General features: G+C 46.1%; 1 protein-coding gene across 1 annotated transcript in view; it reads left to right on the top strand.

Moving 5' to 3' along the window:
* SNRNP200 (small nuclear ribonucleoprotein U5 subunit 200) overlaps window positions 1-23,803 on the top strand; it is a 28,840-nt gene that overhangs the window by 576 nt on the left and 4,461 nt on the right. The window contains exons 2-35 of the mRNA XM_047067608.1: window positions 87-250; window positions 2,353-2,524; window positions 3,238-3,430; window positions 3,925-3,980; window positions 5,578-5,676; window positions 6,046-6,198; window positions 6,308-6,407; window positions 6,593-6,729; window positions 7,319-7,402; window positions 7,513-7,686; window positions 7,985-8,122; window positions 8,322-8,477; window positions 8,994-9,164; window positions 10,596-10,789; window positions 10,996-11,119; window positions 12,591-12,740; window positions 12,983-13,093; window positions 13,635-13,766; window positions 13,948-14,136; window positions 14,707-14,904; window positions 15,308-15,460; window positions 15,574-15,654; window positions 15,925-16,008; window positions 16,878-16,984; window positions 17,321-17,439; window positions 17,725-17,879; window positions 17,992-18,181; window positions 18,389-18,562; window positions 20,230-20,390; window positions 20,700-20,927; window positions 21,284-21,475; window positions 21,564-21,742; window positions 21,930-22,081; window positions 22,935-23,043. Coding sequence (XP_046923564.1) covers window positions 87-250; window positions 2,353-2,524; window positions 3,238-3,430; window positions 3,925-3,980; window positions 5,578-5,676; window positions 6,046-6,198; window positions 6,308-6,407; window positions 6,593-6,729; window positions 7,319-7,402; window positions 7,513-7,686; window positions 7,985-8,122; window positions 8,322-8,477; window positions 8,994-9,164; window positions 10,596-10,789; window positions 10,996-11,119; window positions 12,591-12,740; window positions 12,983-13,093; window positions 13,635-13,766; window positions 13,948-14,136; window positions 14,707-14,904; window positions 15,308-15,460; window positions 15,574-15,654; window positions 15,925-16,008; window positions 16,878-16,984; window positions 17,321-17,439; window positions 17,725-17,879; window positions 17,992-18,181; window positions 18,389-18,562; window positions 20,230-20,390; window positions 20,700-20,927; window positions 21,284-21,475; window positions 21,564-21,742; window positions 21,930-22,081; window positions 22,935-23,043 — 4,979 coding nt within the window. The remainder of the gene's footprint in view (window positions 1-86; window positions 251-2,352; window positions 2,525-3,237; window positions 3,431-3,924; window positions 3,981-5,577; window positions 5,677-6,045; window positions 6,199-6,307; window positions 6,408-6,592; window positions 6,730-7,318; window positions 7,403-7,512; window positions 7,687-7,984; window positions 8,123-8,321; window positions 8,478-8,993; window positions 9,165-10,595; window positions 10,790-10,995; window positions 11,120-12,590; window positions 12,741-12,982; window positions 13,094-13,634; window positions 13,767-13,947; window positions 14,137-14,706; window positions 14,905-15,307; window positions 15,461-15,573; window positions 15,655-15,924; window positions 16,009-16,877; window positions 16,985-17,320; window positions 17,440-17,724; window positions 17,880-17,991; window positions 18,182-18,388; window positions 18,563-20,229; window positions 20,391-20,699; window positions 20,928-21,283; window positions 21,476-21,563; window positions 21,743-21,929; window positions 22,082-22,934; window positions 23,044-23,803) is intronic.

The raw sequence follows: 23,803 nt of genomic DNA, 5'->3' as shown, positions 1-23,803 counted from the left end.
TTTTGATATCATCACAATTGTATTCCTGTGATACAACAAGTGGCCTTACTGGTGGCAGAGCTTTGATAGTATTTTGATGTTTTCAGAACTCGAATCTTGTCCTCCAAGCTGACCGCTCTCTCATTGACCGGACCCGCCGGGATGAACCCACAGGAGAGGTGCTGTCCCTGGTTGGGAAGCTGGAGGGCACCCGGATGGGAGATAAAGCTCAACGGACAAAACCACAGATGCAGGAGGAAAGAAGAGCCAAGTGAGTACCAGGGAGAAAATGATTTCTCTTCAGATCCAGAGTCCATCTTTGCTTGAGCATTTGACCAACTTTTTTGCTGAAATGTTTGGTGCAAGATGAGACATGGGGGCATTCAAACAACTTAGTGAAGGTAAAAATGGAACGTGAGACTTAACAGGGTCTTTGTCCTCAATAAGCATACCTGAAGTGAGAAAACTTTTACATCTTTTTCTAACGTATGTGTTTCTGGTCCATAGAGGGATCTTAATTTTCTCCACGATATTTTCAGGACCCTTGCTATTCTCTGTCTCAGTAACTCCTTTTCTTCCATTATGAACTTTCCACCCTTACTTCTTTCTTTTGCTGTTGACCACTTCCTACTTTTGTTGTTATAGATTAACGCTCAAGCATCCATAGTAAGAAAGACAGGTTTTTTGGGGCGCCTGGGTGGCGCAGTCGGTTAAGCGTCCGACTTCAGCCAGGTCACGATCTCGCGGTCCGTGAGTTCGAGCCCCGCGTCGGGCTCTGGGCTGATGGCTCAGAGCCTGGAGCCTGTTTCCGATTCTGTGTCTCCCTCTCTCTCTGCCCCTCCCCCGTTCATGCTCTGTCTCTCTCTGTCCCAAAAATAAATAAACGTTGAAAAAAAAAAAAAATTAAAAAAAAAAAAAAAAGAAAGGTTTTTTGTTTCGTTTTGGGTTTTGTTGTGTGTGTTTTTGTTTTTTGTTTTTAACTTTTGAGGGGATATATATATATATATATAGAGAGAGAGAGAGCATGTGCATGTGTGTGCGCAAGCGGGGGAAGAGCAGAGAGAATGGGAGACAGGATCTGAAGTGGGCTGTCCACTGATAGCATAAAGCCCGACGTGGGGCTCAAACTCACAAACTGCGAGATCATGGCCTGAGCCATAGTCGGGTGATTAACCCACTGAGTCACCTGGGCACCCTGGGGGATATATTTCAAAACTTAAAAATCATTGAACTTTACCTCATCTTTATGTTTTTTTTGTTTATTTTTTTATTTTTGAGAGAGAGGGAGAGAGAGAGAGACAAAGTGTGAGCAGGTAAGGGACAGAGAGAGAGAGGGAGACACAGAATCCGAGGCAGGTTCCAGGCTCTGAGCTGTCAGCACAGAGCCAGACACAAGGCTTGAACTCACAAACCGGAAGATCATGACCTGAGCTAAAATCAAACGCCCAACCGACTGAGCTGCCCAGGTGCCCCTCATCCTTGTGTTTTGAAATCTCTGATCATCTCTGTCTCTTTTTCCTCTTCAATGATGAAACCTCAGTAATTCAGAGGCCCAGTTTTGATTAGTTATGTTTGTTTGTTTGTTTTAAGATTTAATTTTTGGGGTGCTTGGGTGGCTCAGTCAGTTAAGCCTCTGACTCTTGATTTCGGCTCAGGTCATGACCTCAAGGTTTCGTGAGTTTGAGCCCCGCATTGGGCTCCATGCTGATGGCATGGAGTCTGCTTGGGATTCTCTCTCTGTCCCTCCCCTGCTCATGCGTGCTCTCTTGCTCTCTTTAAAAAAATAAAAAAATAAAAATAAAAAAAAATATTTTATTTTTAAGTAATCTTTACACCCAACATGGGGCTCTAACCCACAACTCCATGATCATGAGTTGCGTACTCTCTACCGACTGAGCCAGCCAGGCACCCCTTGATTATTTACATTTGAAGTGAATAATACATCATGGTTTCTTTACCTTGCAGAGTATGGCTTCCTTTACAGATTTGTTATAATTTGTTGAGAATTAATGGTAGTAGATTCCTTTGGATCCTCAGTTTCTCTGGCCAGAAAAAGAAAATGTGTCTGAGGTGTGGCAAGTTGAAATTCGATTGTAGTGTTATGCCAACAGCCCAAAAAGGGTTGTCCTTTTTCAAGTGAGTGAGGAGGCTGTCTCATTGCAACATTTAGTGTGTTTAGTGAGAGAATAACAGGATTCCCTTCTTGTTACTTTTTCCGCATAAACATAGCCAAGTGGGAATCATTTGCTGAGGTATAGATTCATATTTTTAAACATTACCTGTGTGCTATGAAGCTGAGGAGAGGAGGATAGGCTTGATTTAGTTTTGTCTTTGTGGGGAGATTCTACCTCTTCAATATCATGTGTTCATTAGGCGAAGAAAGCGTGATGAGGACCGACATGACATTAACAAGATGAAGGGCTATACTCTGCTCTCAGAGGGCATCGATGAGATGGTGGGCATCATCTATAAGCCCAAGACTAAAGAGACCCGGGAGACCTATGAGGTGCTACTCAGCTTCATCCAAGCTGCCCTTGGGGACCAGGTGAGGAAGCCAGAGGGTGAAACCATGTTTTTGGAGAGGGAGAGAATTGCAACTGGGAAGTATCAGAAGAACCTTGACTGTGGATTTTTCTTTGTGGACGATAGCAGTTTGTGGAAGTGGCTAATACTTACTGAGCACTTGGCTTTGTGTGGAATAGCACTTTACGTGTTTTCTCTTTTTCAGTCCTCTATGACATCAGCTCTATGACTAGGCCCTGTTAATATTTATTTTTCATTTTACAGGCGAGAGATACGAGGCAAAGAATAGTTAAGTAATTTTCCTACGTGATAGAGGTAGTATTTTTGCAGGGCCACCATAGGAGCCCGGATATTCTATATCTGAAATTTGTGCTCTTGAGCATTATATATGTGTGATTAGTTTAAGGGTCTTTATGCATCTCAGAGGCTCTGGTGAGGATAAAGAATTACCAAAAGTTTGGTGGGCTAGAGGAGCATTGAGGAGCGCCTCTGCCACCTGTAGAAATGTGCCAGACTTGTGGAATCTGGGTCCTACTTCTTAAGACCACCTACCTAATCTTTTTAAAAACAGATGGGTCTTCCTTCGGTTGTGGCATTTTTTATCAGTAGTGATGAAAGTAGTCAGAATCTGGTAGGCAAGGTTTAAAGAGGCATGGCTGTTCACATCCTGTTGTCACATGAAGCTGGTCGGTGATGTTCTAGATCTTGTTCTAAATTTTTTTTTTTTGCCTCTAGCCACGTGATATCCTTTGTGGGGCAGCTGATGAAGTTCTAGCTGTTCTAAAGAATGAAAAGCTTCGGGACAAGGAAAGGAGAAAGGAGATTGACCTGCTGTTGGGTCAGACAGATGATACCAGATACCATGTGCTAGTGAACTTGGGCAAAAAGATCACAGACTACGGTGGAGACAAGGAAATCCAGAATATGGGTAACTGAGTTCTTTATGTCCTTATCTTATTAAATGATTGTTTTTGACTTCTAAACTTGATTTTCTAGCCTTAGTCATTAAAACCTCTGCATATGTCAGTGAGTTCTCATAACCTCTTTGGTGTTTGAAGAGTTGTGATGTTTGAAGAGTTGTGATTGGTGAATCAGAATCCCTAGATACAGCAGCCATTTCTTACTCTTAAGATCCTTTTGTATAGAACCTGGGGGAAAACTTGGGCAGAGCCTGTGTGGGGGCAGGAGTGGCACGTTCGGGTGGTTGAGCAGGCGATGCAGGGCCGTATCCAGAACTGGCAGGTTGGAGAAGGCCTCAGAGGTGGCAATGTGGATGGCTGTCTTACATTAAGTGTCTTAGTCTGTGGGTCCTGAGACTATAGATCTACGCTGAGGGCAGGCAAGTAAGGCAGTTGGGGAGGAATTAGCTCCAAAGTGCCTCATTACACTAATTCACTATCCTTTTTCTTCTTACCATTGCAGATGACAACATTGATGAGACGTATGGTGTGAATGTTCAGTTTGAGTCTGATGAGGAGGTGAGTGACAAAGCAAATGGATGCAGTCTGTTTTTATTTTTTGAAATTGTTAAGGTGAGGGGACCACTTCTGGCGTAAAGAAGCTTCCTAACTGAAGCCAGATAAATTTTATGGTGTTTGTTTTATGGGTGTCTTAACTCAGGCATAAATATTATGTTGCTAAGAATTTGCTGCGGTTGTCTTTAGGGATTTATAAAGCAAACTTGAACTTACAAATGTAAGCATATAATAATTTGTTTTTTAATTTTTAATTTTTGTTTTATAAAATATTTTTAACGTTTTATTTATTTTTGAGACAGAGACAGAGCATGAGCAGGGGAGGGGCAGAGAGAGAGGGAGACACAGAATCGGAAGCAGGCTCCAGGCTCTGAGCTGTCAGCACAGAGTCTGATGTGGGGCTCAACTCACAAACTGCGAGATCATGACCTGAACCGAAGTCGGACGCTTAACCGACTGAGCCACCCAGGCGCCCCTGTTTATTTTTGAGAGAGAGAAACGGTGTGAATGGGAGAGGGGCAGAGAGAGAGAGAGGGAGACACAGAATCCGAAGCAGGCTCCAGGCTCTGAGCTGTCGGCACAGAGCCTGACGCGGGGCTCGAACTCACAAACTGTGAGATCATGACCTGAGCCAAAATCGGACACTCAACTGACTGAGCCACCCAGGTGCCCCTAAACATATAATAATTTAAAATAAATTACGTGGATCAGCAAAAAGGCAAAAAGTACAGCATGCACCTCCATTGAGGGCATACATCACCATGTTTTAATGCATTTTAATTTATTGTGATAATTTTCCAATTTTCAGTATTGTGTCCTGCCATTTAAAAAAAAATTTTTTTTTAATGCTTATTTATTTTTAAGAGAGAGAGAGAGACGAATGGGGGTGGGGGGCAGAGAAAGAGGGAGACACAGAATCTGAAGCAGGCTCCAGACTTCGAGCCTCAGCACAGAGCTTGACATGGGGCCTGAATCCATGAGCTGTGAGATCATGACCTGAGCTGAAGTTGGACGCCCAACCAACTGAGCCACCCTGGTGCTCCTGTGCCAGTTTTAAAAGAATGCACTTTTGCCCAAGAGCACAGGCATATTTTGTACATGTTTGTTAAAGTAACAATTGCAGCAGCCACTGAGATTTACCACCTAATCAGAATTTCTTGGGGCGCCTGGGTGGCTCAGTCAGTTAAGCGTCCGACTTTGGCTCAGGTCATGATCTCATGGTTCGTGAGTTTGAGCCCTGCATTGGGCTTCTCACTGGTGGTGTGGAGCCTGCTTGGGATTCCCTTTTTTCCTCTCTCTGCCTCTCTCTCTTGCAAAAAATAAATTTAAGGGAGTTTAGTAAACTAAGAGGAGAAGCAGAAGAGAGAGTAGAAGCATCCAATGAATCCATGCCAAGTGGGCTTAAGAGTAATGAGGTCATTCAATTAAATGTACTGTGGAGTAAGACTGACCCTGGCTCCAGTAAGCTACTGGTTACTTCCCCCCTCCCCCAACCATTGCTCTAACCATGGATCCAATTTTAAGTGATTGAGGGGAGAAGTTCTGTGGTGATGCCAGAGTCACTTCCAAATCATGAGTTGGGGTTGGGCTGTTTCTGTAGGAAGGTGATGAAGATGTGTATGGGGAAGTTCGAGAAGAGGCATCTGATGATGACATGGAAGGGGATGAGGCCGTGGTGCGCTGCACCCTTTCAGCTAATGTAAGTACGGTTTGTTTTTGCCTATTGCTGCAAGGTCAGGGGATTTCTGGGTGTAGCATTTGTTTGTCATATGTAGGTCCTGTTATATATTACTTACCAAGCTACCCTTTTATAGGAACCGTAATAAACATGCAGTGTCTTGATTTTCTTAAGACTTCAGTCACTCATTCTCCTTTCCAAAGGCATGTGTTGATGAAATCTTAGTTTGGTATGCTCCTGAGCTCAATGTAGCAGAGTTTTTTTTCCTTCTGGAAAGTCCTCAAAGGATCGTAGGCTATGGGTGGCAGGTAGAACTTTGTTGTAGGATGATGAGAAAGCCGTTGGTGCAGACAGACATGGTGTGAGCTAAGTGCCTGGTTACTTTTGTAGCTTGTAGCATCGGGGGAACTGATGAGTTCTAAGAAGAAGGATTTGCATCCTCGGGATATTGATGCGTTTTGGCTACAGCGGCAGCTCAGTCGCTTCTATGATGATGCCATTGTGTCACAGAAGAAGGCAGATGAAGTGTTGGAGATTTTGAAGGTACAGCCAAGATGTTGTTTTGTGTTCATTGTATGTATCTTAGCAGATGGGACGGTGGATGGAGGCAGATGGCTGCGTCCTTAATCATGGTGTTACCTTCTCTCTGCAGACGGCCAGTGATGATCGGGAATGTGAGAACCAGCTGGTTCTGCTCCTTGGTTTCAACACTTTTGATTTTATTAAAGTGTTGCGACAGCACAGGATGATGAGTGAGTATATAGTGGTCTCTTCTGGAGCATATACGTGGTGTGTGTGCATGTGTGATGGAGGCTTTGTTAATTTTCATAGCTTCAGTGCTTCTTTCATTTAGTTTGCTTTCTCCCCCAAGGTTGAAGGTTGATTTTACCTTACCCCCTTCTTCTCACCTTCCCTTTCTTCCTTTTGCTGTTGGCAGTTTTATACTGCACCTTACTGGCCAGTGCACAGAGTGAAGCGGAAAAGGAAAGGATCATGGGAAAGATGGAAGCTGATCCAGAGCTCTCCAAGTTCCTCTACCAGCTCCATGAGACCGAGAAGGAGGATCTGATCCGGGTAAGGGCTGGGTTGGTTTATCTGTCTGATTCCGGAGCTAGACTGTTTGATTTGGAAAGGAGACCTCATTTAGAAGATGGTAGCGTAGAGCTGAATTCCTATTAGAAAAGGGAATTGAAGAAGTAATTCCTCTGAATTCTTTGAGGTTTGTCACTGGCATAGATTAAAATCTACACATTGACATTGGTGTGGTCAAGAGACTGTTGACTTCCCGTGGTCTTCACCAGCACCATGGACGGTTCACTCTTTGTTTACACAATAAATCATGGTATCTACTGAAAATGCTGGGACAGAACACATGTGTTGGCTGAACACAGAACCCACGCTTCTACCTTTAGGGATAGCCCTTGATGCTGAATTGCTGAATGTCTACTTTTGAAATCCCTGCGCTGTGCATTGTCCCTTTAAAGCTGTTTGCTTTCATCATTCTGGTGGTCCCTGTGGCAAATGTCTGAACATAAAGGGCCATCTTTCTGTTTGGAGACTTACTGGTCAGCACCTGTGAGTCCGGCTTCGCTAGGCAGGGGTTGGAAGGGACCAGAACCTACGATGGTGAATAATTGTTACTTTATATCTTTCCCCGTCACAGGAGGAAAGGTCTCGGAGAGAGCGAGTACGACAGTCCCGAATGGACACAGACTTGGAAACCATGGATCTGGACCAGGGTGGAGAGGTAAGTATCGGGTCATTTCTAAGGCTATGCCGGATGGAAAACTTAGTTGTTTACCTTGTTCACTGTGTGTTTTTTTTTTTTGTTTTATTTTTTTACCCCCATCTTCCCAGGCACTGGCTCCGCGTCAGGTTCTGGACTTGGAGGACCTGGTTTTTACCCAGGGGAGCCACTTCATGGCCAATAAACGTTGTCAGCTTCCTGATGGGTCCTTCCGTCGCCAGCGCAAGGGCTATGAAGAGGTGCATGTGCCTGCTCTGAAGCCCAAGCCCTTTGGTTCAGAAGAAGTGAGTGAATTATTTTTCTCAGTTTTCTGCTCAGTTCATCTCCCTTCCAGTTGGGATTTCAACCCATTGGCCAAAATGTGGCCTTGTGTCATAGATAGTTTGTCCCAGAAATGGAAGTTGCTTCAGAGTTTCCCGTTTTGATTTTGAGTCCAGGGGACAATATTGAATTTCTCATCTGGCCTTCAGTGCAGAGTTATTCAGGGAGGGCGCCAGGAAATACAATCCTGGCCATCCCGCAAAAACAGCCTGCTCAAGGGTGCTGCCAGTGTGTGACATGCATGGCATTTCTTCCTTCTAGCAACTGCTTCCAGTGGAGAAGCTGCCGAAGTATGCCCAGGCTGGATTTGAGGGCTTCAAAACACTGAATCGGATCCAGAGTAAACTCTACCGTGCTGCTCTGGAAACAGATGAGAATCTGCTGCTGTGCGCCCCTACTGTAAGCACTGCCCTGGCTGCTTTGTTCCTGTGGGAAGTGGTGTATGTTTTTGGTGGCAAGATGGTTCATCTTCACCCAAATCCTCTGCCAGTTCTTTTTTCTTTGATGGAAGAGATGTCCTAGGAGGTGCTCTGGTGTCTGTTTTGCCGTAGAAGTGAGGACAGGTAAACAGGCCTTCTCATCCTTGACTCTGTCTTAGGGTGCGGGTAAGACCAACGTGGCCCTGATGTGTATGCTCCGAGAGATAGGAAAACACATTAACATGGATGGCACTATCAACGTGGATGACTTCAAGATCATCTACATTGCTCCTATGAGATCTCTGGTGCAGGAGATGGTGGGCAGTTTCGGAAAGGTAAGGGGTAGAAAGGTACTGGGAACAGGTCTAGTGCATCACTGCTTGTACTGGGGCATCTCTGGAATGTCTTGTATGGTATTTTTCTTCCACTTCAAGGTGGAGCTTGACCCAGGGTCCGAGTATTTCTGAAGCAAGAGTGTCCTGGGCTTGTCTTGGACTTTTGCGAGGATTTAGCATCTTTCTGTTACTGTCTCTGAGTCAGTTTTCTGCTGTTATCATTTACATTACTGAAGAATTTATGAAATGCTCTTAGGATATGGTTGACATTAGACCTAGCGGTTGTCTACAAGTTTCCATTTCCCCCTCTTTGTGCAGACATCCCAGAAATTCTTTGCTTCATTTGCCTGAGTGTAAACTTGGGTTTATTTTAGAAATATGTGTTTGTGTTCATATGATATTTCCCTGTTGGGTCGATACCTCCTTCCAGTACCCTACATTCAGACTTCCCAGATGAAGTGTGGTGGCAAGGCCCCCTTCAAGCATTCTTGCCTGACATGCCTCTCCTCCACCTAGCGCTTGGCGACGTATGGCATCACTGTTGCAGAACTGACTGGCGACCACCAGCTGTGCAAGGAGGAGATCAGCGCCACTCAGATCATCGTCTGCACCCCCGAGAAGTGGGACATCATAACCCGCAAGGGTGGGGAGCGCACCTACACACAGCTCGTGCGGCTCATCATTCTGGTGAGCAGGGAGTACTTGAGCACGTAGAGACCAGGCCTGGTCGAGGAGGGTTTGCTGAATTTTAACGCTGTTTCTTCAGTGCTTTCCTATAGTCACTAGTCTTTATAATGACAGCTGTTGTCAGTATTGCTGTTACCATTAAATGAGAATCTGCCCCTAAGTGAAAGATTTCTGAGGCGGTGCATGGTGTTTGCCATGTTGTTCTTTATGTGTTTTTTTGTGTCTGAAATGTTTTGGAATAAATGTAAACAGACAAAACTAATTGTGTCTTCCTCCCAGGAGGGCTTTATAAATAAATAATCCATTCTCAAGGGGAATGAGGAAGGAATCAGGATATTGTGTTCCAAATGTACGGAGAGCACCCAGAGAAGAATGACCTTGAGTCTGGTTGTAGTTTCTTTAAGTTGTCTGGGAAAGCAGAAAGGAGACCTCACATGTTGATTTTCAGCATTCTAGAGCAGGGCTTGGCAGTCTGGCTACTGGATTTTGTTTTATCAGAGTACAGTCATACCTATTTATTTACATATTGTTACAGCTGCTTTTGTGCTTTAGTGACAGAATTGAGTACAGTTGGCTCTTGAACAACACAGGCTTGAACTGCAGGTCTGCTTTTATGGTGATTTTTTTCGGTAAATACAGTACTGGACTATAAATGTATTTTTTCTTTATGATTCTAATAACATTTTCTTTAGTTTACAGTATCATAATACAGTATAGAAAACATGTACAAGATATGTGTTAATCAACTGTTTATGATATTGGTAAGGCTTCTGGTAAACAGTAGGCTCTCAGTAGTTACGTTCTGGGGGAGTCAAAAGTTGTAAGTGGATTCTCGACTGTGTAGAGCATCTGTAACCCCTGCACTGTACAAGGGTCAGCTCTGTTTCCTGCTCTAGTGCTACTCAAAGTCTTGTTAGAAGTGCAGTCCCTGACCTCATCCCATATCTACTGAAACATAATCCACATTTTAGTAAGATTCTCTGCTACATGCTGACATTCAAGAAGCCCTGCCTTAGGCTATGTGAACTCATCATTTGATGCATATCTTTTGCAAGCACAGAGTAGTAAGAATGACTGCCCAGGGGTGAAGCCTTATTTGATATAAATAAAGTTTGCTCAGAAGCTTTATTTTTAGTAAAGAAATTAATCTTTGAGTGAAGTTATAATGAACTCATTTACCTGAAGTATCAGATTTTCTTGCCATAAAGCATTAGGTTTCAGTAAACTAGCAAAGCAGCTTGGTGGTCAGAGCATGTTATTTTCCGGGGTATTTCGTAGTGAGTATTGTCTCACCCTTTGGGTTTCTCTTGCTTGGGATCCCTTTTCTTCTTTATTTGGCATGGTAGGTATGTACTACAGGATAGGTCTGTTAGGAAAGAGGGCTACATTTTTCTAGCCCTAGAGGTAATTGGCCACCCCCTCATTCCTTAGGATGAGATCCATCTTCTCCATGATGACAGAGGTCCTGTCTTGGAAGCTTTGGTGGCCAGGGCCATCCGAAACATTGAGATGACCCAAGAGGATGTCCGACTCATCGGTCTTAGTGCCACCCTCCCCAACTATGAAGATGTGGCTACCTTTCTGCGTGTAGATCCTGCCAAGGGTCTCTTTTACTTTGACAACAGGTACAAGAAAGACTGGGAGAAGATTAGGGTGACCTTCCTGATGCCCTTCCCCTTTTTCAAGGAGCTCTTTTGGATTGGGTATTAGACGGATTTTGGGTTTTGATGTCGTGTGAATCCAGGAAAGAATGTCCTTTCCACCGAAAACAACTGTCTGTTTCCTCACTATTTTGTGCCAAAAACCTCATTTATCTAATTTGAATTTCTAGCTTCCGCCCAGTGCCTCTGGAACAGACTTATGTGGGTATCACAGAGAAAAAAGCTATCAAGCGTTTCCAGATCATGAATGAAATAGTCTATGAGAAAATCATGGAACATGCTGGAAAAAATCAGGTCTATCTATGGTTTCCTATTAAACTCTGTTCTTTTGTATTTTTGACTTCTATAAAGAGAAAAGACACAAGACAAATCACCAGTATTAGGAATGAAATTGGATATTAACATAGAACCTGTAGCCATTGAAAGGATAATAAAGGATTATTATGAATAACTTTACATGTACATCTGACAACCTAGAAAAAATAAGGGGCCTGTTCCTCAAAAATTACTAACTACCAAAACTCAGCCTTGATGAAGAAGATAACCTGAATAGTTTCATAGCCATTAAGGAAATTGAATTTGTAATTTTTTTTTTTTAATTTTTTTTTTTTTTTCCAACGTTTATTTATTTTTGGGACAGAGAGAGACAGCATGAACGGGGGAGGGGCAGAGAGAGAGGGAGACACAGAATTGGAAACAGGCTCCAGGCTCTGAGCCATCAGCCCAGAGCCCGACGCGGGGCTCGAACTCACGGACCGCGAGATCGTGACCTGGCTGAAGTCGGACGCTTAACCGACTGCGCCACCCAGGCGCCCCTTGAATTTGTAATTTAAAAACTCCCAAAAAAGAAATCCCCAGGTGTGGATAATCAGTCTGTCTCTCTACATTATCAAGGGTCCTTCCATAAAAGATTTGGCTGGCTTACAGTGAAAATAAAGTTGAAAACTAAAAACTAGTGAAAGAGGACATTTTACTAGAAAATACATATTTTTTTAATTAAACACCATTTGGTCATGTTAACCAAGACAAAAACCAAGGGAAAGTGGCAGGGTGTGTATATTTTTTTATCTGTTAAAAAAAGCCTATGAATCTAGATGAAGAGACCAATCTTTTCTTTCTTTTTAAGTGTATTTATTTTAAGAGAGTGGAGAGAGAAAGGATCCCAAGCTGGCTCTGCGCTGCCAGTATGGGGCTTGAACTCACAAAATTGAGTTCATGACCCAAGCTGAAATGAAACTGAGTTGGATGCTTAACCGACTAAGCCACTTAGGTGCCCCAAGACAAATCTTTTCTCGGCACTAAATACTTGGAGGACTTTATTTCCTACCAAATGGTACTAGTATATACTGAGACTTCCTAAGTCCTTTTACAAAGACTAGTGCCAATCATTTAATACAGTATATGAGCTGTTACTTTGCAGGCACATTCTTCAGGTGACTTAGAATCCTGTCAGGTGCCTGAACACAGATTTATTACTGGGAGTTCTGAATTTGCATATATATTCTACTTAAATGTGGTTTTAAAGATAGGATGCTAAGAGTTAGCTTAGTTTCCCAGCTACAGGACCCTGCCACTGTACTTTGTACTTTATTCACACAGGGTCTTAGGCGCTTCTGAATCAGTATACCTTCCTGCCATTGCTCTTCTCGGGTTTCTGGCCTCATAACAGTGTAGCCTCTGCTTCCTGGTGCTGGCGCCATGGGGCCAGAGGAGTGACAGTGGTAGCTGCGTCTCTTGACTGTGGCAAACTGTGGTTTCTCCTTAGGTGCTGGTGTTTGTCCACTCCCGGAAGGAGACTGGGAAGACGGCCAGGGCCATCCGGGACATGTGCCTAGAGAAGGACACTCTGGGTCTGTTTCTGAGAGAGGGCTCAGCCTCCACAGAAGTCCTTCGGACGGAAGCTGAGCAGTGCAAGGTGAGGAGAGACAGGCCCGGTTCTCTTGTTTCCTACCTGGTAACTGGTTCAATCCGAGGTTGTCCAGACAGTCCTCGACTGCATCGTGGTGCTGTTGTTTCACACAGGTGAAGGTTGATTGTCTGGGTCTGGTTCTGTGGAATAGGTAAGGGGCAGGGTCTCGCGGGAAGAGATCTACTTAGTCTCTGTGGAGTTCCCACAGCGAGGCTCACCTCCTCACCTGTTTTTTTTCTGTTCCACAGAACCTGGAGCTGAAGGATCTTCTGCCATATGGCTTTGCTATTCATCATGCAGGCATGACCAGAGTTGACCGGACACTTGTAGAGGATCTTTTTGCTGATAAACACATTCAGGTGAGCACGGGCAAAGTGTAGGCATCAGAAGACCTCAGGTGTCAGATGCCATGTTTGCACCCAGTACCTTATGGTAAACCAGGTTAGAGGGTTGTGGGAGGTACGGTAGATAGAACTTTGGGCACCTCTCCCAGCTCTTCACCTACTGCATCAGGGAAGATGGGTGATTTTAGGAAAGCGTTTGAGAAGCATAACAAAGGAAGCGTGTCAGTGACTCCAGATGTCACCAAGCAGGGCCTTGTAAGGTTAGGACCTCATATGTTCTCTCAGGGTGTATTGTTAATTGTCTGGTAACTTTAAGTTGATTAATATTAGTCTACAGTTTTACCTCTTAAGTATCTCAAGAACTGTGGAATGTTAATTATTGAATAGACGAGGAACCAAGGGACTCCTTTCCTCTTTATTCCAGTGTTACCTTGACAAGTGTGGGACCCACCTCAGTCCTGCTAGAAGCTCTAAGGCCAGTTTCTAAGAGAACTTGGGGATACTAACCCTGTGGTGGTAACGTCTTTTCTTTATTACCTTGGCTTTGCTTCTATAGGTTTTAGTTTCCACAGCAACTCTGGCTTGGGGTGTGAATCTCCCCGCACATACAGTCATCATCAAAGGCACCCAGGTGTACAGTCCAGAGAAGGGGCGTTGGACAGAACTGGGGGCACTGGACATTCTGCAGGTATAGAGCCTTTGAGGTTATTTTCAGTGGGGAAAGGTATCCTGTGTATAAAATTTATGCCAAGAGGCCAAAAAGGTGGCAGATGGAAGGTGGGGTTCTGTAAAGTAGAAGTCTGGGAACAAAACCGTAGGCTCTGTGGCCATAACTCTCTTAAAAGGTTTGCAACCTGTTTCTGACCTAGATGCTGGGACGTGCTGGAAGACCCCAGTATGACACCAAGGGCGAAGGCATACTCATCACGTCTCATGGGGAGCTACAGTACTACCTGTCCCTCCTCAATCAGCAACTTCCTATCGAGAGCCAGATGGTATCAAAGTTGCCTGACATGCTCAATGCGGAAATCGTGCTGGGGAATGTCCAGAATGCCAAGGTAGGGAAGGGCTCTGCCCGTCACGCGTCTTGCCTTCTCCAGAGAAGCCAAGATACCAGGGTGGGATGGTCTCCATTGTGGTGTTGTGGACCACCAGCGTGTAGGGGTTTCCAACCCTGTGCCCCACATCTTCAATGTAAGCAGTCTCTCTGAAGCTTGTCAACTCTGTGGCTGACAATTCCCCTTGTTACCAAGATCTCAGAAAGAACTCTGTCGTTCTAATAAGATACTAGAAACCTTCAGAAGACAACATACATTCTTCTAGTTGGGAATTAATTTCTCTCTTTTTTTAAAAAATATTTTGAGAGAGAGTATGTGCATGCGAGCAGGGGAGGGGCCGAGAGAGAGGGAGAGAGAGAATCTGCACTGCGTGGAGACAGTGTGGAGCCCAACTTGGGGCTCCTTCCCACAAACTGTAGTAAGATCATGACCTGAGCCAAAATCAAGAGTCAGACACTTAGCCGACTGAGTCACTCAGGCATCCTTGGAATTAATTTCTAAGTGATCTCTGGGAGCTTTTCATTTGGACATAACTTCTCCATGCTCAGACCAGCGGGTTTTCTCTTGTAGGATGCGGTGAACTGGCTTGGATATGCCTATCTGTATATCCGAATGCTCCGATCCCCAACCCTCTATGGCATCTCTCATGATGACCTCAAGGGAGATCCCCTGCTGGACCAGCGCCGACTGGATCTGGTTCATACTGCTGCCTTGATGCTGGATAAGAACAATCTGGTCAAGTATGACAAGAAGACAGGCAACTTCCAGGTGAGTGGGTTGAGGGATTGAGCCACAGGTCTCAGTAAAAGTGGTGATCTCAGGCAATTTTTTAAATTGTTTTCTTGATTTGAGCACTGCCTGTGTAATTGCCCATTGTGTAGAAAAACAGGTGGGATTAGACTGTGCCCTTCGAATCTAGGAACCTCTAAAATGGTATAGTAGAACCTGAGGGTGCCTGCTTTCTGTCACTTGAGTCTAAGCAGATCATCACCTGTCTTTTCTGTGTGGGCATCAGTTCACCATAGGTCAGTTTGTTGTGCCATCTTTCTTCATGTGCTTGGGCCAGAAACTCTTGTTGCTGTGAGTTCCTCCAGTGGGCACCTGTTGTCTACAGTGAGAGGTTGCCACTTGTTAACGATCGCCGTTGGATTGAGTCTTCCTCCCTTCATAGGTGACAGAACTGGGCCGTATAGCCAGCCACTACTACATCACCAATGACACAGTACAGACCTACAACCAGCTGCTGAAGCCCACCCTAAGTGAAATTGAGCTTTTCAGAGTCTTCTCGTTGTCTTCAGAGTTCAAGAACATCACTGTGAGAGAGGTGAGTCCACACAACGTGTTGGGACAGATGGTTGGTACTCGCTGCTGAGTCGCTGGATGGGTTCTCTCCTTAGTCACCTGGCTTTTCCTTGACCGGTTCCCTTCTTGTGGCAGGAGGAGAAGCTGGAGCTGCAGAAGTTGTTGGAGAGGGTGCCCATCCCTGTAAAGGAGAGCATTGAGGAACCCAGTGCAAAGGTGAGCTCACTCTGCTTGGCATAAGGATTGGATGGTTTTGTAAAAAGTGAACCTTGAATCTACGTTCGTGTTTGATGACTTGCTCAGTTTTCCTGGTTTTTGCATCCTTTCCACATGTTCTTTATGTGGAGTAGCAGTTATTTAATGCCTATAAAGCGGGAGCTGTGGATCCGATTCGGCATGATCCAAGGATCTCAGAGCAGAAGTGTGATTCACCTTCTTGCACCATCAATGACTGGCCATTTTCTTGCTGACCTTGCTTTTTTCCAGATCAATGTGCTTCTCCAAGCCTTCATCTCACAGCTGAAATTGGAGGGCTTTGCGCTGATGGCAGACATGGTGTATGTCACACAGGTGAGAGCGCAGTTGTGCTGCCAGGAGAAGAGGCCTAAACAGTTCCAGTCCCTTGTGCTATTGTGTGTCTTGGAAAAAACAGGCTGACACTAGTGAGGAGGGGAGAAGGCCAAGTTTTGTTCTAGTTGGCTTGTTGATTATGTGCATACGGCATAGCCACTCTGTGTCGCTGATCTGGAGCGTGAGGAGAGGTAGGGCCTTAAGAGAGAGTGCTGGGCAGGTTCCATAGGGAGAGCCACAAGACATAATGTCTGCTTCCCTACAGAGAGTGACTTTCCACTACGGCTAGGCTTATCTGTAAATCCAGAAATGGCAAAAGGTTCTATTAGCTACAGTTCGTCTTTACCTTTGAGGGCAAGTCATTAGCATCCTTGCTTTTGCTAGAACCCTGAGCGCTAAATGAGCCGAACCTTAAAATCACAATGGATATTAGGTTAAGATGTTGTACAGTAAGCTCGAGCTGCCCTTTTCTAACTATTCTGCATTCAGCAAACATCAGCTACCTAAAAGGGGAAAGGCAGGGGCGCCTGGGTGGCCCAGTCAGTTAAGCATCTCAGTCTTGATTTTGGCTTAGGTCATGATCTCATGAATTCGTGAGTTTGAGCCCCGCGTTGGGCTCTGTGCTGACAGTACAGATGGGGATTCTTTCTCTCTCTCTGCCCCTCCCCTGCTCTCCCTCTTTCTCAAAATAAATAAATAAACTTTAAAAAAGTCTTTAAAAAGGGTGGGGGAGTAATTACAGAGGACTTTATTTTTGAGAAGTGTGACCGATTGCATCAGAGCTTGAGGTAATTAAGCCATGTGTCGAGTGGCTTCATTAGGTTGGGGGTGGTGGGGACTTAACAGAGGGAATGCTTTATCTTTCCCAGTCAGCTGGCAGGTTGATGCGTGCCATCTTTGAAATTGTCCTGAATCGAGGTTGGGCGCAGCTTACAGACAAGACACTGAACCTCTGCAAGATGATTGACAAGCGCATGTAAGGACCTACTGGGCTGGGAGCTGGTCACCATGAGTTAAGGTCCCCAGGCTGAGGATGTCGTGGGGAAGCCTGGGAGTGCTCTTATCTCTGGTCCTCACTCATGAAATGGGACTTGAACTTGGCTAAAAGTTGAGAAGAGGGAGGGCCCTTTGAGGTGGAGCCTGGGGGTGGGAGGAGAGTGGTGATGAGTGATGGCTTTCAAGTCTCACTGCTGGTACAGTTCCAGATGCCTTCCTTTAATGACTGTTTTGTGTGGTCACAGCTAATTGAAAGCCATGACAAAGGCAGTTTGTTTCACAGGGGACTGACCGTTAATGTTTCCTTCCTGGCTAGGTGGCAGTCCATGTGTCCTCTGCGCCAGTTCCGGAAACTCCCTGAGGAGGTAGTGAAGAAGATTGAGAAGAAAAACTTCCCCTTCGAGCGTCTGTATGACCTGAATCATAATGAGATAGGTATGTGGGGAGCTACCCTCCTTGTCCTTACTGCTTAGAAATCTTTCTAAGCCTTCTTGCTTTCCATCTCCGGTGCCCTACTGTCCTGTGTTCACTTCTCCTATTCTGCTGAAGTAACATGGCTAGCTCTTGGTCCCGGGACTTTGACTCTTCTGGACTGCACTGAGAGTGGAGGGAGGAGGAGTCTGCCCACCAGAGCGGACTCTGCCACTTGCCCACAAGGCCCGGTTTGCAGCTCTGCTTGGAAGGCTGGGCTGCAGCCCCCGTACCCTCCTGTCCTTCTAGGGGAGCTTATCCGCATGCCGAAGATGGGGAAGACCATCCACAAGTACGTCCACCTCTTCCCCAAGTTGGAGTTGTCGGTGCACCTGCAACCTATCACACGCTCCACCCTAAAAGTGGAGCTGACCATCACGCCGGATTTCCAGTGGGATGAAAAGGTGAGGCTTTGCTTGGCGGAGGGACTACTCGCGAATGCCCCTGAGGAGAGCTGGATTGGAGGTGCAAGTCCACACTGGCTCGTGTTCCTTTTACTTGTGCTTGTGTTGACAGGTCCATGGTTCGTCAGAGGCATTCTGGATTCTGGTGGAGGATGTAGACAGTGAGGTGATACTCCACCATGAGTATTTTCTACTCAAGGCCAAGTATGCTCAGGATGAACACCTCATTACGTTTTTCGTTCCTGTCTTTGAACCGCTGCCCCCTCAGTACTTCATCCGAGTGGTGTCTGACCGCTGGCTCTGTGAGTGTGTCTCTGTATGGTCCCATAGGGACAGGTCTTCTGGGGGAATCAAGAGTGTCTTTCACTTTGTGCTGGACTGGACTTCGTGGGGTCAGAGTGATACTATCTGCTGCTGCTTTGGGGTTTTCAGTGTGCATGGAGGGGCTCTGAGGGGTCATTAGGTAAAGAGAGGAGTGCTTATGAGCTCTCCCGTTTCTGTTCTGGCAGCTTGTGAGACCCAGCTGCCTGTCTCCTTCCGGCACCTGATCCTACCGGAGAAGTACCCACCTCCAACCGAGCTTCTGGACCTGCAGCCTTTGCCCGTGTCTGCTTTGAGAAACAGTGCTTTTGAGAGCCTTTACCAGGATAAATTTCCTTTCTTCAACCCCATCCAGACCCAAGGTAGGTGTTTCCATCCCCACGCGGTTCATTCCTCTGGAGGACCTTAAAGGTTCCGTAGAGACAGATATGTTCAGTGGCAAGAAGGGACGTAGGGCGCTCGGGTAGGTGTGGGAGCTCATCAGTGGCAACTGTTGGAGCACACTAGGACTTTTTCCTTTCTTAGTCCTTGGTTACTCTTAGATTTCCTTTGCTTATTTGCCTGGCTCATTGAGGAGGGTCAGAACAAGCTCGTATTATGATGCATTGTTGTTTCTCAGACTCAGGAGGCTGGATCTGTGCTCTTGTTGCTCGTGTGTGCAGCATGTGCAGTGTTGACTGAAGCCTCCTTTCCCTTCATTTTTTTTTAATGCATTATTTTAAGTTTATTTTTATTTTGAGAGAGCGCACACGGGGGTGGGGGGGGGCAGAGAGGGAGAGAGAGAGAGAGAGTCCTAACTAGGCTCTGCACTGTCAGCGCAGACCCTGACACGGAGCTCGGACCCACAGACTGAGAGATCATGACCTGAGATAAAGCAGAGTCGAATGAATGCTCAACTGATTGAGCCACCCAGGCACTCCCCTGTCTGTCGTTTTATTTTTTTTTATTTTATTTATTTTTTAATTTTTTTTTTTAACATTTTATTTATTTTTGAGACAGGGAGAGACAGAGCATGAACAGGGGAGGGTCAGAGAGAGGGAGACACAGAATCCGAAACAGGCTCCAGGCTCTGAGCTGTCAGCACAGAGCCCGACGCGGGGCTCGAACCCACGGACCGCGAGATCATGACCTGAGCCGAAGTCGGCCGCCTAACCAACTGAGCCACCCAGGCGCCCCCTGTCTGTCGTTTTAAATAACAGGCATGTTCACAGGGCATGTCCTGTTTCCTAAGTACTTTGGCTGAGTACATCTGGTTATTTTCTCTTTTATTCCTCTCACTGATCCTATGGGGGATTTACTACTTGTGATACTATTATTAGTGTCTTGCTTTACAGATGAGGAAGCTAGGCAGAGAGGCACCTCAACTGAATCATTTAATAAACAGAACTTGGACTTTAACCAATCTTTTTTTTTTTTTAATGTTTATTTTTAAGAGACAGCGTGAGCGGGGGAGGGACAGAGAGAGAGGGAGACACAGAATCTGAAGCAGACTCCAGGCTCTGAGCTGTCAGCACAGAGCCTGATGCGGGGGCCTGAACTCACGAACCGTGAGATCACGACCTGAGCCGAAGTTGGACACTTAACCGACTGAACAACCCAGGTGCCCCCCCAACTGACTTTAACCAGTCTTGATGCCAGGACTGAGGCTTTACCTTCTTTCAAGGAGAGTGTCGGAGGGTAGCCAGATGATGGTAGCCAGTTCCTTTTTGTTCCGTATCCTGGTCCCTGAGAAGACTGGCAGAGAAGCACCGGATACTTGGTCTACTTTCTCTGCCATCTTGCAGATCTCCCTGCTACTGGACTTCTTGGTCTTGGGCTCTTCGCCTGTTGCTTGTGTGTGAGAGGGAGAGCATGAGGGGAGAGGTGTAGTGTAGTAGGCTGGCTGCAATTAGAGGCCCTAATGCCTCCCCCTTCGTTGTCGGCACTTGGCAGTCGACTGGCTGAGTTTCTCCGGGTGTCCTCTGTTCTGAGGAGTGGTCTGAGTGTCTTTTCTCTTTGATGTTCCCACTGCTGCTCTGCTGGCTTCCAGTGTTCAACACCGTCTACAACAGTGATGACAATGTGTTCGTGGGGGCCCCCACGGGCAGCGGCAAGACCATCTGTGCGGAATTTGCCATCCTGCGGATGCTGCTGCAGAACTCAGAGGGACGCTGTGTCTATATCACTCCCATGGAGGCTCTGGCAGAGCAGGTATGTGGCGTGCTGCTGTGTCACGTGTGAATTTTCCCGGAAGCTATTTTTATCTGAGTCCAGATCAAGATTTTCTAAGCCCTTGAAATTTGCAGGGTTAATTGGGGCGAGACACTTTGCTTTTGTTCATGTCCCCAGTTTGTGTCCTAAAGAAAAATACTCTTAAAGGTCAGTGTGGGATTATAAGGTAGCTTGAGATCTACAGACCATCAGGTCTCTCTATTTGGCTTCTCAGGCAATTCTCATTACAAATGAAACGATGCCTGTCATGGCCTGATGTTTGCTGCCCTTCCTCTCCCTGCGTGCCAGGTTTACATGGACTGGTATGAGAAGTTCCAGGACAGGCTCAACAAGAAGGTGGTGCTCCTGACGGGGGAGACTAGCACGGACCTGAAGCTTCTGGGCAAGGGCAATATCATCATCAGCACCCCTGAGAAGTGGGACATTCTTTCTCGGCGGTGGAAGCAGCGCAAGAATGTCCAAAACATCAACCTCTTCGTGGTGGATGAAGTCCACCTTATCGGGGGCGAGAATGGGGTATGGCTTAACCTTGCACACTGGAGGGGCTGCGATTGGCTGAGTGTCCTTAGCTTTGGGGAGTTAGGTTTGGGTCTGAGGCAATAGACTAGGTGCTTCTCCCAGGAGGATTCTGCTTGTCACCCTATTCCAAAAGGACGTTGTGAGCCTTTTTTGTAGTACTCTTGGAAAATAGCATTGTTTAGTGAAGATTGGCTGCTATGGAGGAGGTAGAACCAAAGATTGGAGAGCGCTTAATTAGAAGGAAGAGTTAGGTGATGGTTTTGAGGTGGTTGAACTAGACAGAAAGCCTAAGTCAGGGTGGAGGATAGGGAAAGAGAGCCTGGGCCCCTAGTGACTCCCCGCCTCTGTCCCAGCCTGTCTTAGAAGTGATCTGCTCCCGGATGCGCTACATCTCCTCCCAGATTGAGCGACCCATTCGCATTGTGGCACTTAGCTCTTCGCTTTCGAATGCCAAGGATGTGGCCCACTGGCTGGGGTGCAGTGCCACCTCGACTTTCAACTTCCACCCTAACGTGCGCCCTGTGCCATTGGAGCTGCACATCCAGGTAGGGCCGCTCTCCCAGTTCCTGCGTGGCCTCTTGTTGAAGTACCAGGTATTGTAACTTCTGTCTTTTCGTTTTCCTCGGTCTCCAGGGCTTCAACATTAGCCATACACAAACTCGCCTGCTCTCCATGGCCAAGCCCGTGTACCATGCTATCACCAAACACTCTCCCAAGAAGCCTGTCATTGTTTTTGTTCCGTCTCGAAAGCAGACCCGCCTCACTGCAATTGACATTCTCACCACATGTGCAGCAGATATCCAGCGGCAGAGGTGGGATGGCGGGGGCGGGGGAGGGGGGGAAGTTGGGTCAGTGAGGTTGGCTGATCCTGAAGAGTGTTCTGTTTATGAGGGTGGGGGTTAGCCCCATTGGGGCCAGGGGCTGGGCAACCGCACAGTTGGAAGGGTCTTGCAGGGGATTGGAACTGCTCTGAGCTAAATCAGTGCCCGTGCTGCCTAGGTTTTTGCACTGCACGGAGAAGGATCTGATCCCATACCTGGAGAAACTAAGTGACAGCACGCTTAAGGAAACACTGTTAAATGGAGTGGGCTACCTGCACGAGGGGCTCAGCCCCATGGAGCGACGCCTGGTAGAACAGCTCTTCAGCTCAGGTGAAAAAAAGTGCTGTGGCCTAGAGGGAGATTGTATCTGGGAGTGTCACAGGTGGTAGGAACGAAACTTTAGGATGTGGGTGATACTTCCCTACTGCACACTTAACCACCTTCAAAATACTTTTCTGATTGTTTTACATATTATCTCATTTGATTTTCCCAGTAACCTTGTGGTATAGGTAGGATATTATCCCTACTGGCTAGCTGAGAAAACAGGCACATACGGTCGTATTACTTCAGAACCTGGTTTTCTAGACCTTTGACCAGTAGACCTGGTTTTCTATGGATACCAGATTCGCCAAGGTTGTTAGACCTTAGAGATGTAGTAAACGGTAGAGTCTCCCTTGGGTGGCCTGTGTGCCACTGTCCCTTGTTGACCTCTGGCATTTCACATAGAGTATTGTTACTCTGACATTCTTTGTTGGAGCTGCAATGGAGTTGCTCCTGCCAGAACCACTTACTGGCACTCTTTGGCCCTTGAATCTATTTGGTTTGATGTACATTCAGCTCAGTTTTGCTGCCGTGTACTGAGCCAGCCTATTAATGAGTTGGTGTTAGCATTTTCCAGTCAACAAGGCCAGTGTGTCAGGCAGATGGCTAAGCCTGGCTTTCTCTGGGCTTCGGATTCGGTTCCAAGATTACCTTGTTTCCTCTAGGATAGGCCCCCAAGCAGGGCAACAGCAGCATAGAGCTCCCTTTTCTAGTACTGTGTTAACCCTTAGCCATTATTAGGGCTCATTTCCCAGCACACTTTGCTCTGAGTTCTGAAACTTACCACAGGATAAGTCCCTATCTGCACAGAAGGAGGCTCCCAGTGAGCCCTGCACTCAGTCTTCTTCTCTCTACTATCCAGGGGCTATCCAGGTGGTGGTAGCTTCCCGGAGTCTCTGCTGGGGCATGAATGTGGCCGCCCACCTGGTGATCATCATGGACACCCAGTACTACAATGGCAAGATTCATGCGTGAGTCTAACTGTGCTGTGCATTAACGGGAACCTTCCTCCTAAAATGAACATGACATCTGAAGATCTGGAAATTAGCTATTACGAAAAAGAAGTGTTAGGGAACTAAACAGTCAGCTGAGGTTCCCCCACAGCCAGGTGTCAGAGAGTTTTTTTAGTCTTAGGACCTAGGTTCACATTTGCTTTTATGATCTTCCTCTCATTTCAGCAAGTTAGAGAACCAGGAAGTTTGAGCTGGAGATTAGGTAGTTAACTCGTGTATTTTATAGACTGGGAAGGTGATATGGTCCAAGTCACATACCTTTGTGGTGACGAGATGTAGAAGGATTCATTTTTCTCCGAAAAAAATTGAATGATTTAACTCTTAATTTTTTTCTCAAAATGTAGACTTTTTTTTTAAGTGACTGTTATTTATGGGTTTATTTTTAATGCCTAAAACTGCGTCTAGGTATGGATTTAAGTCTGGTGACTTGAGAATTCTTGAAGTATACACCTCTTTGGGGAGCTTGACTTACATATTTGATCCTTTAACAGGGAGTCACTTGCTTTTGGCCCTCGATGGGTTGGTAGCTCTAGTTCAAGGACCCTGAGCAGCAGAGTCCCAGCTCTTAAACTTGAAAACTGTAATGATCTCTAAACAAGTGAAGCTAGTACCTGAGCACAAGAAGCCGTAAATACAGAAGTCTGCTGTAATTTGCCACTGTGTCCCATATTTACATTTTATTCTTTGACATTGAAGTAGTCTTAGCCTCCTGAGTATG

This window comes from Lynx rufus, unplaced genomic scaffold (assembly GCF_022079265.1).
Source record: "Lynx rufus isolate CCGP_SWC_20201006 ecotype Redwood Valley unplaced genomic scaffold, mLynRuf1.p SCAF_8, whole genome shotgun sequence".
NCBI lineage: Eukaryota > Metazoa > Chordata > Mammalia > Carnivora > Felidae > Lynx > Lynx rufus.
The sequence above is the reverse complement of the archived record's forward strand: the minus strand, read 5'-3'. Positions and strand labels throughout refer to the sequence as shown.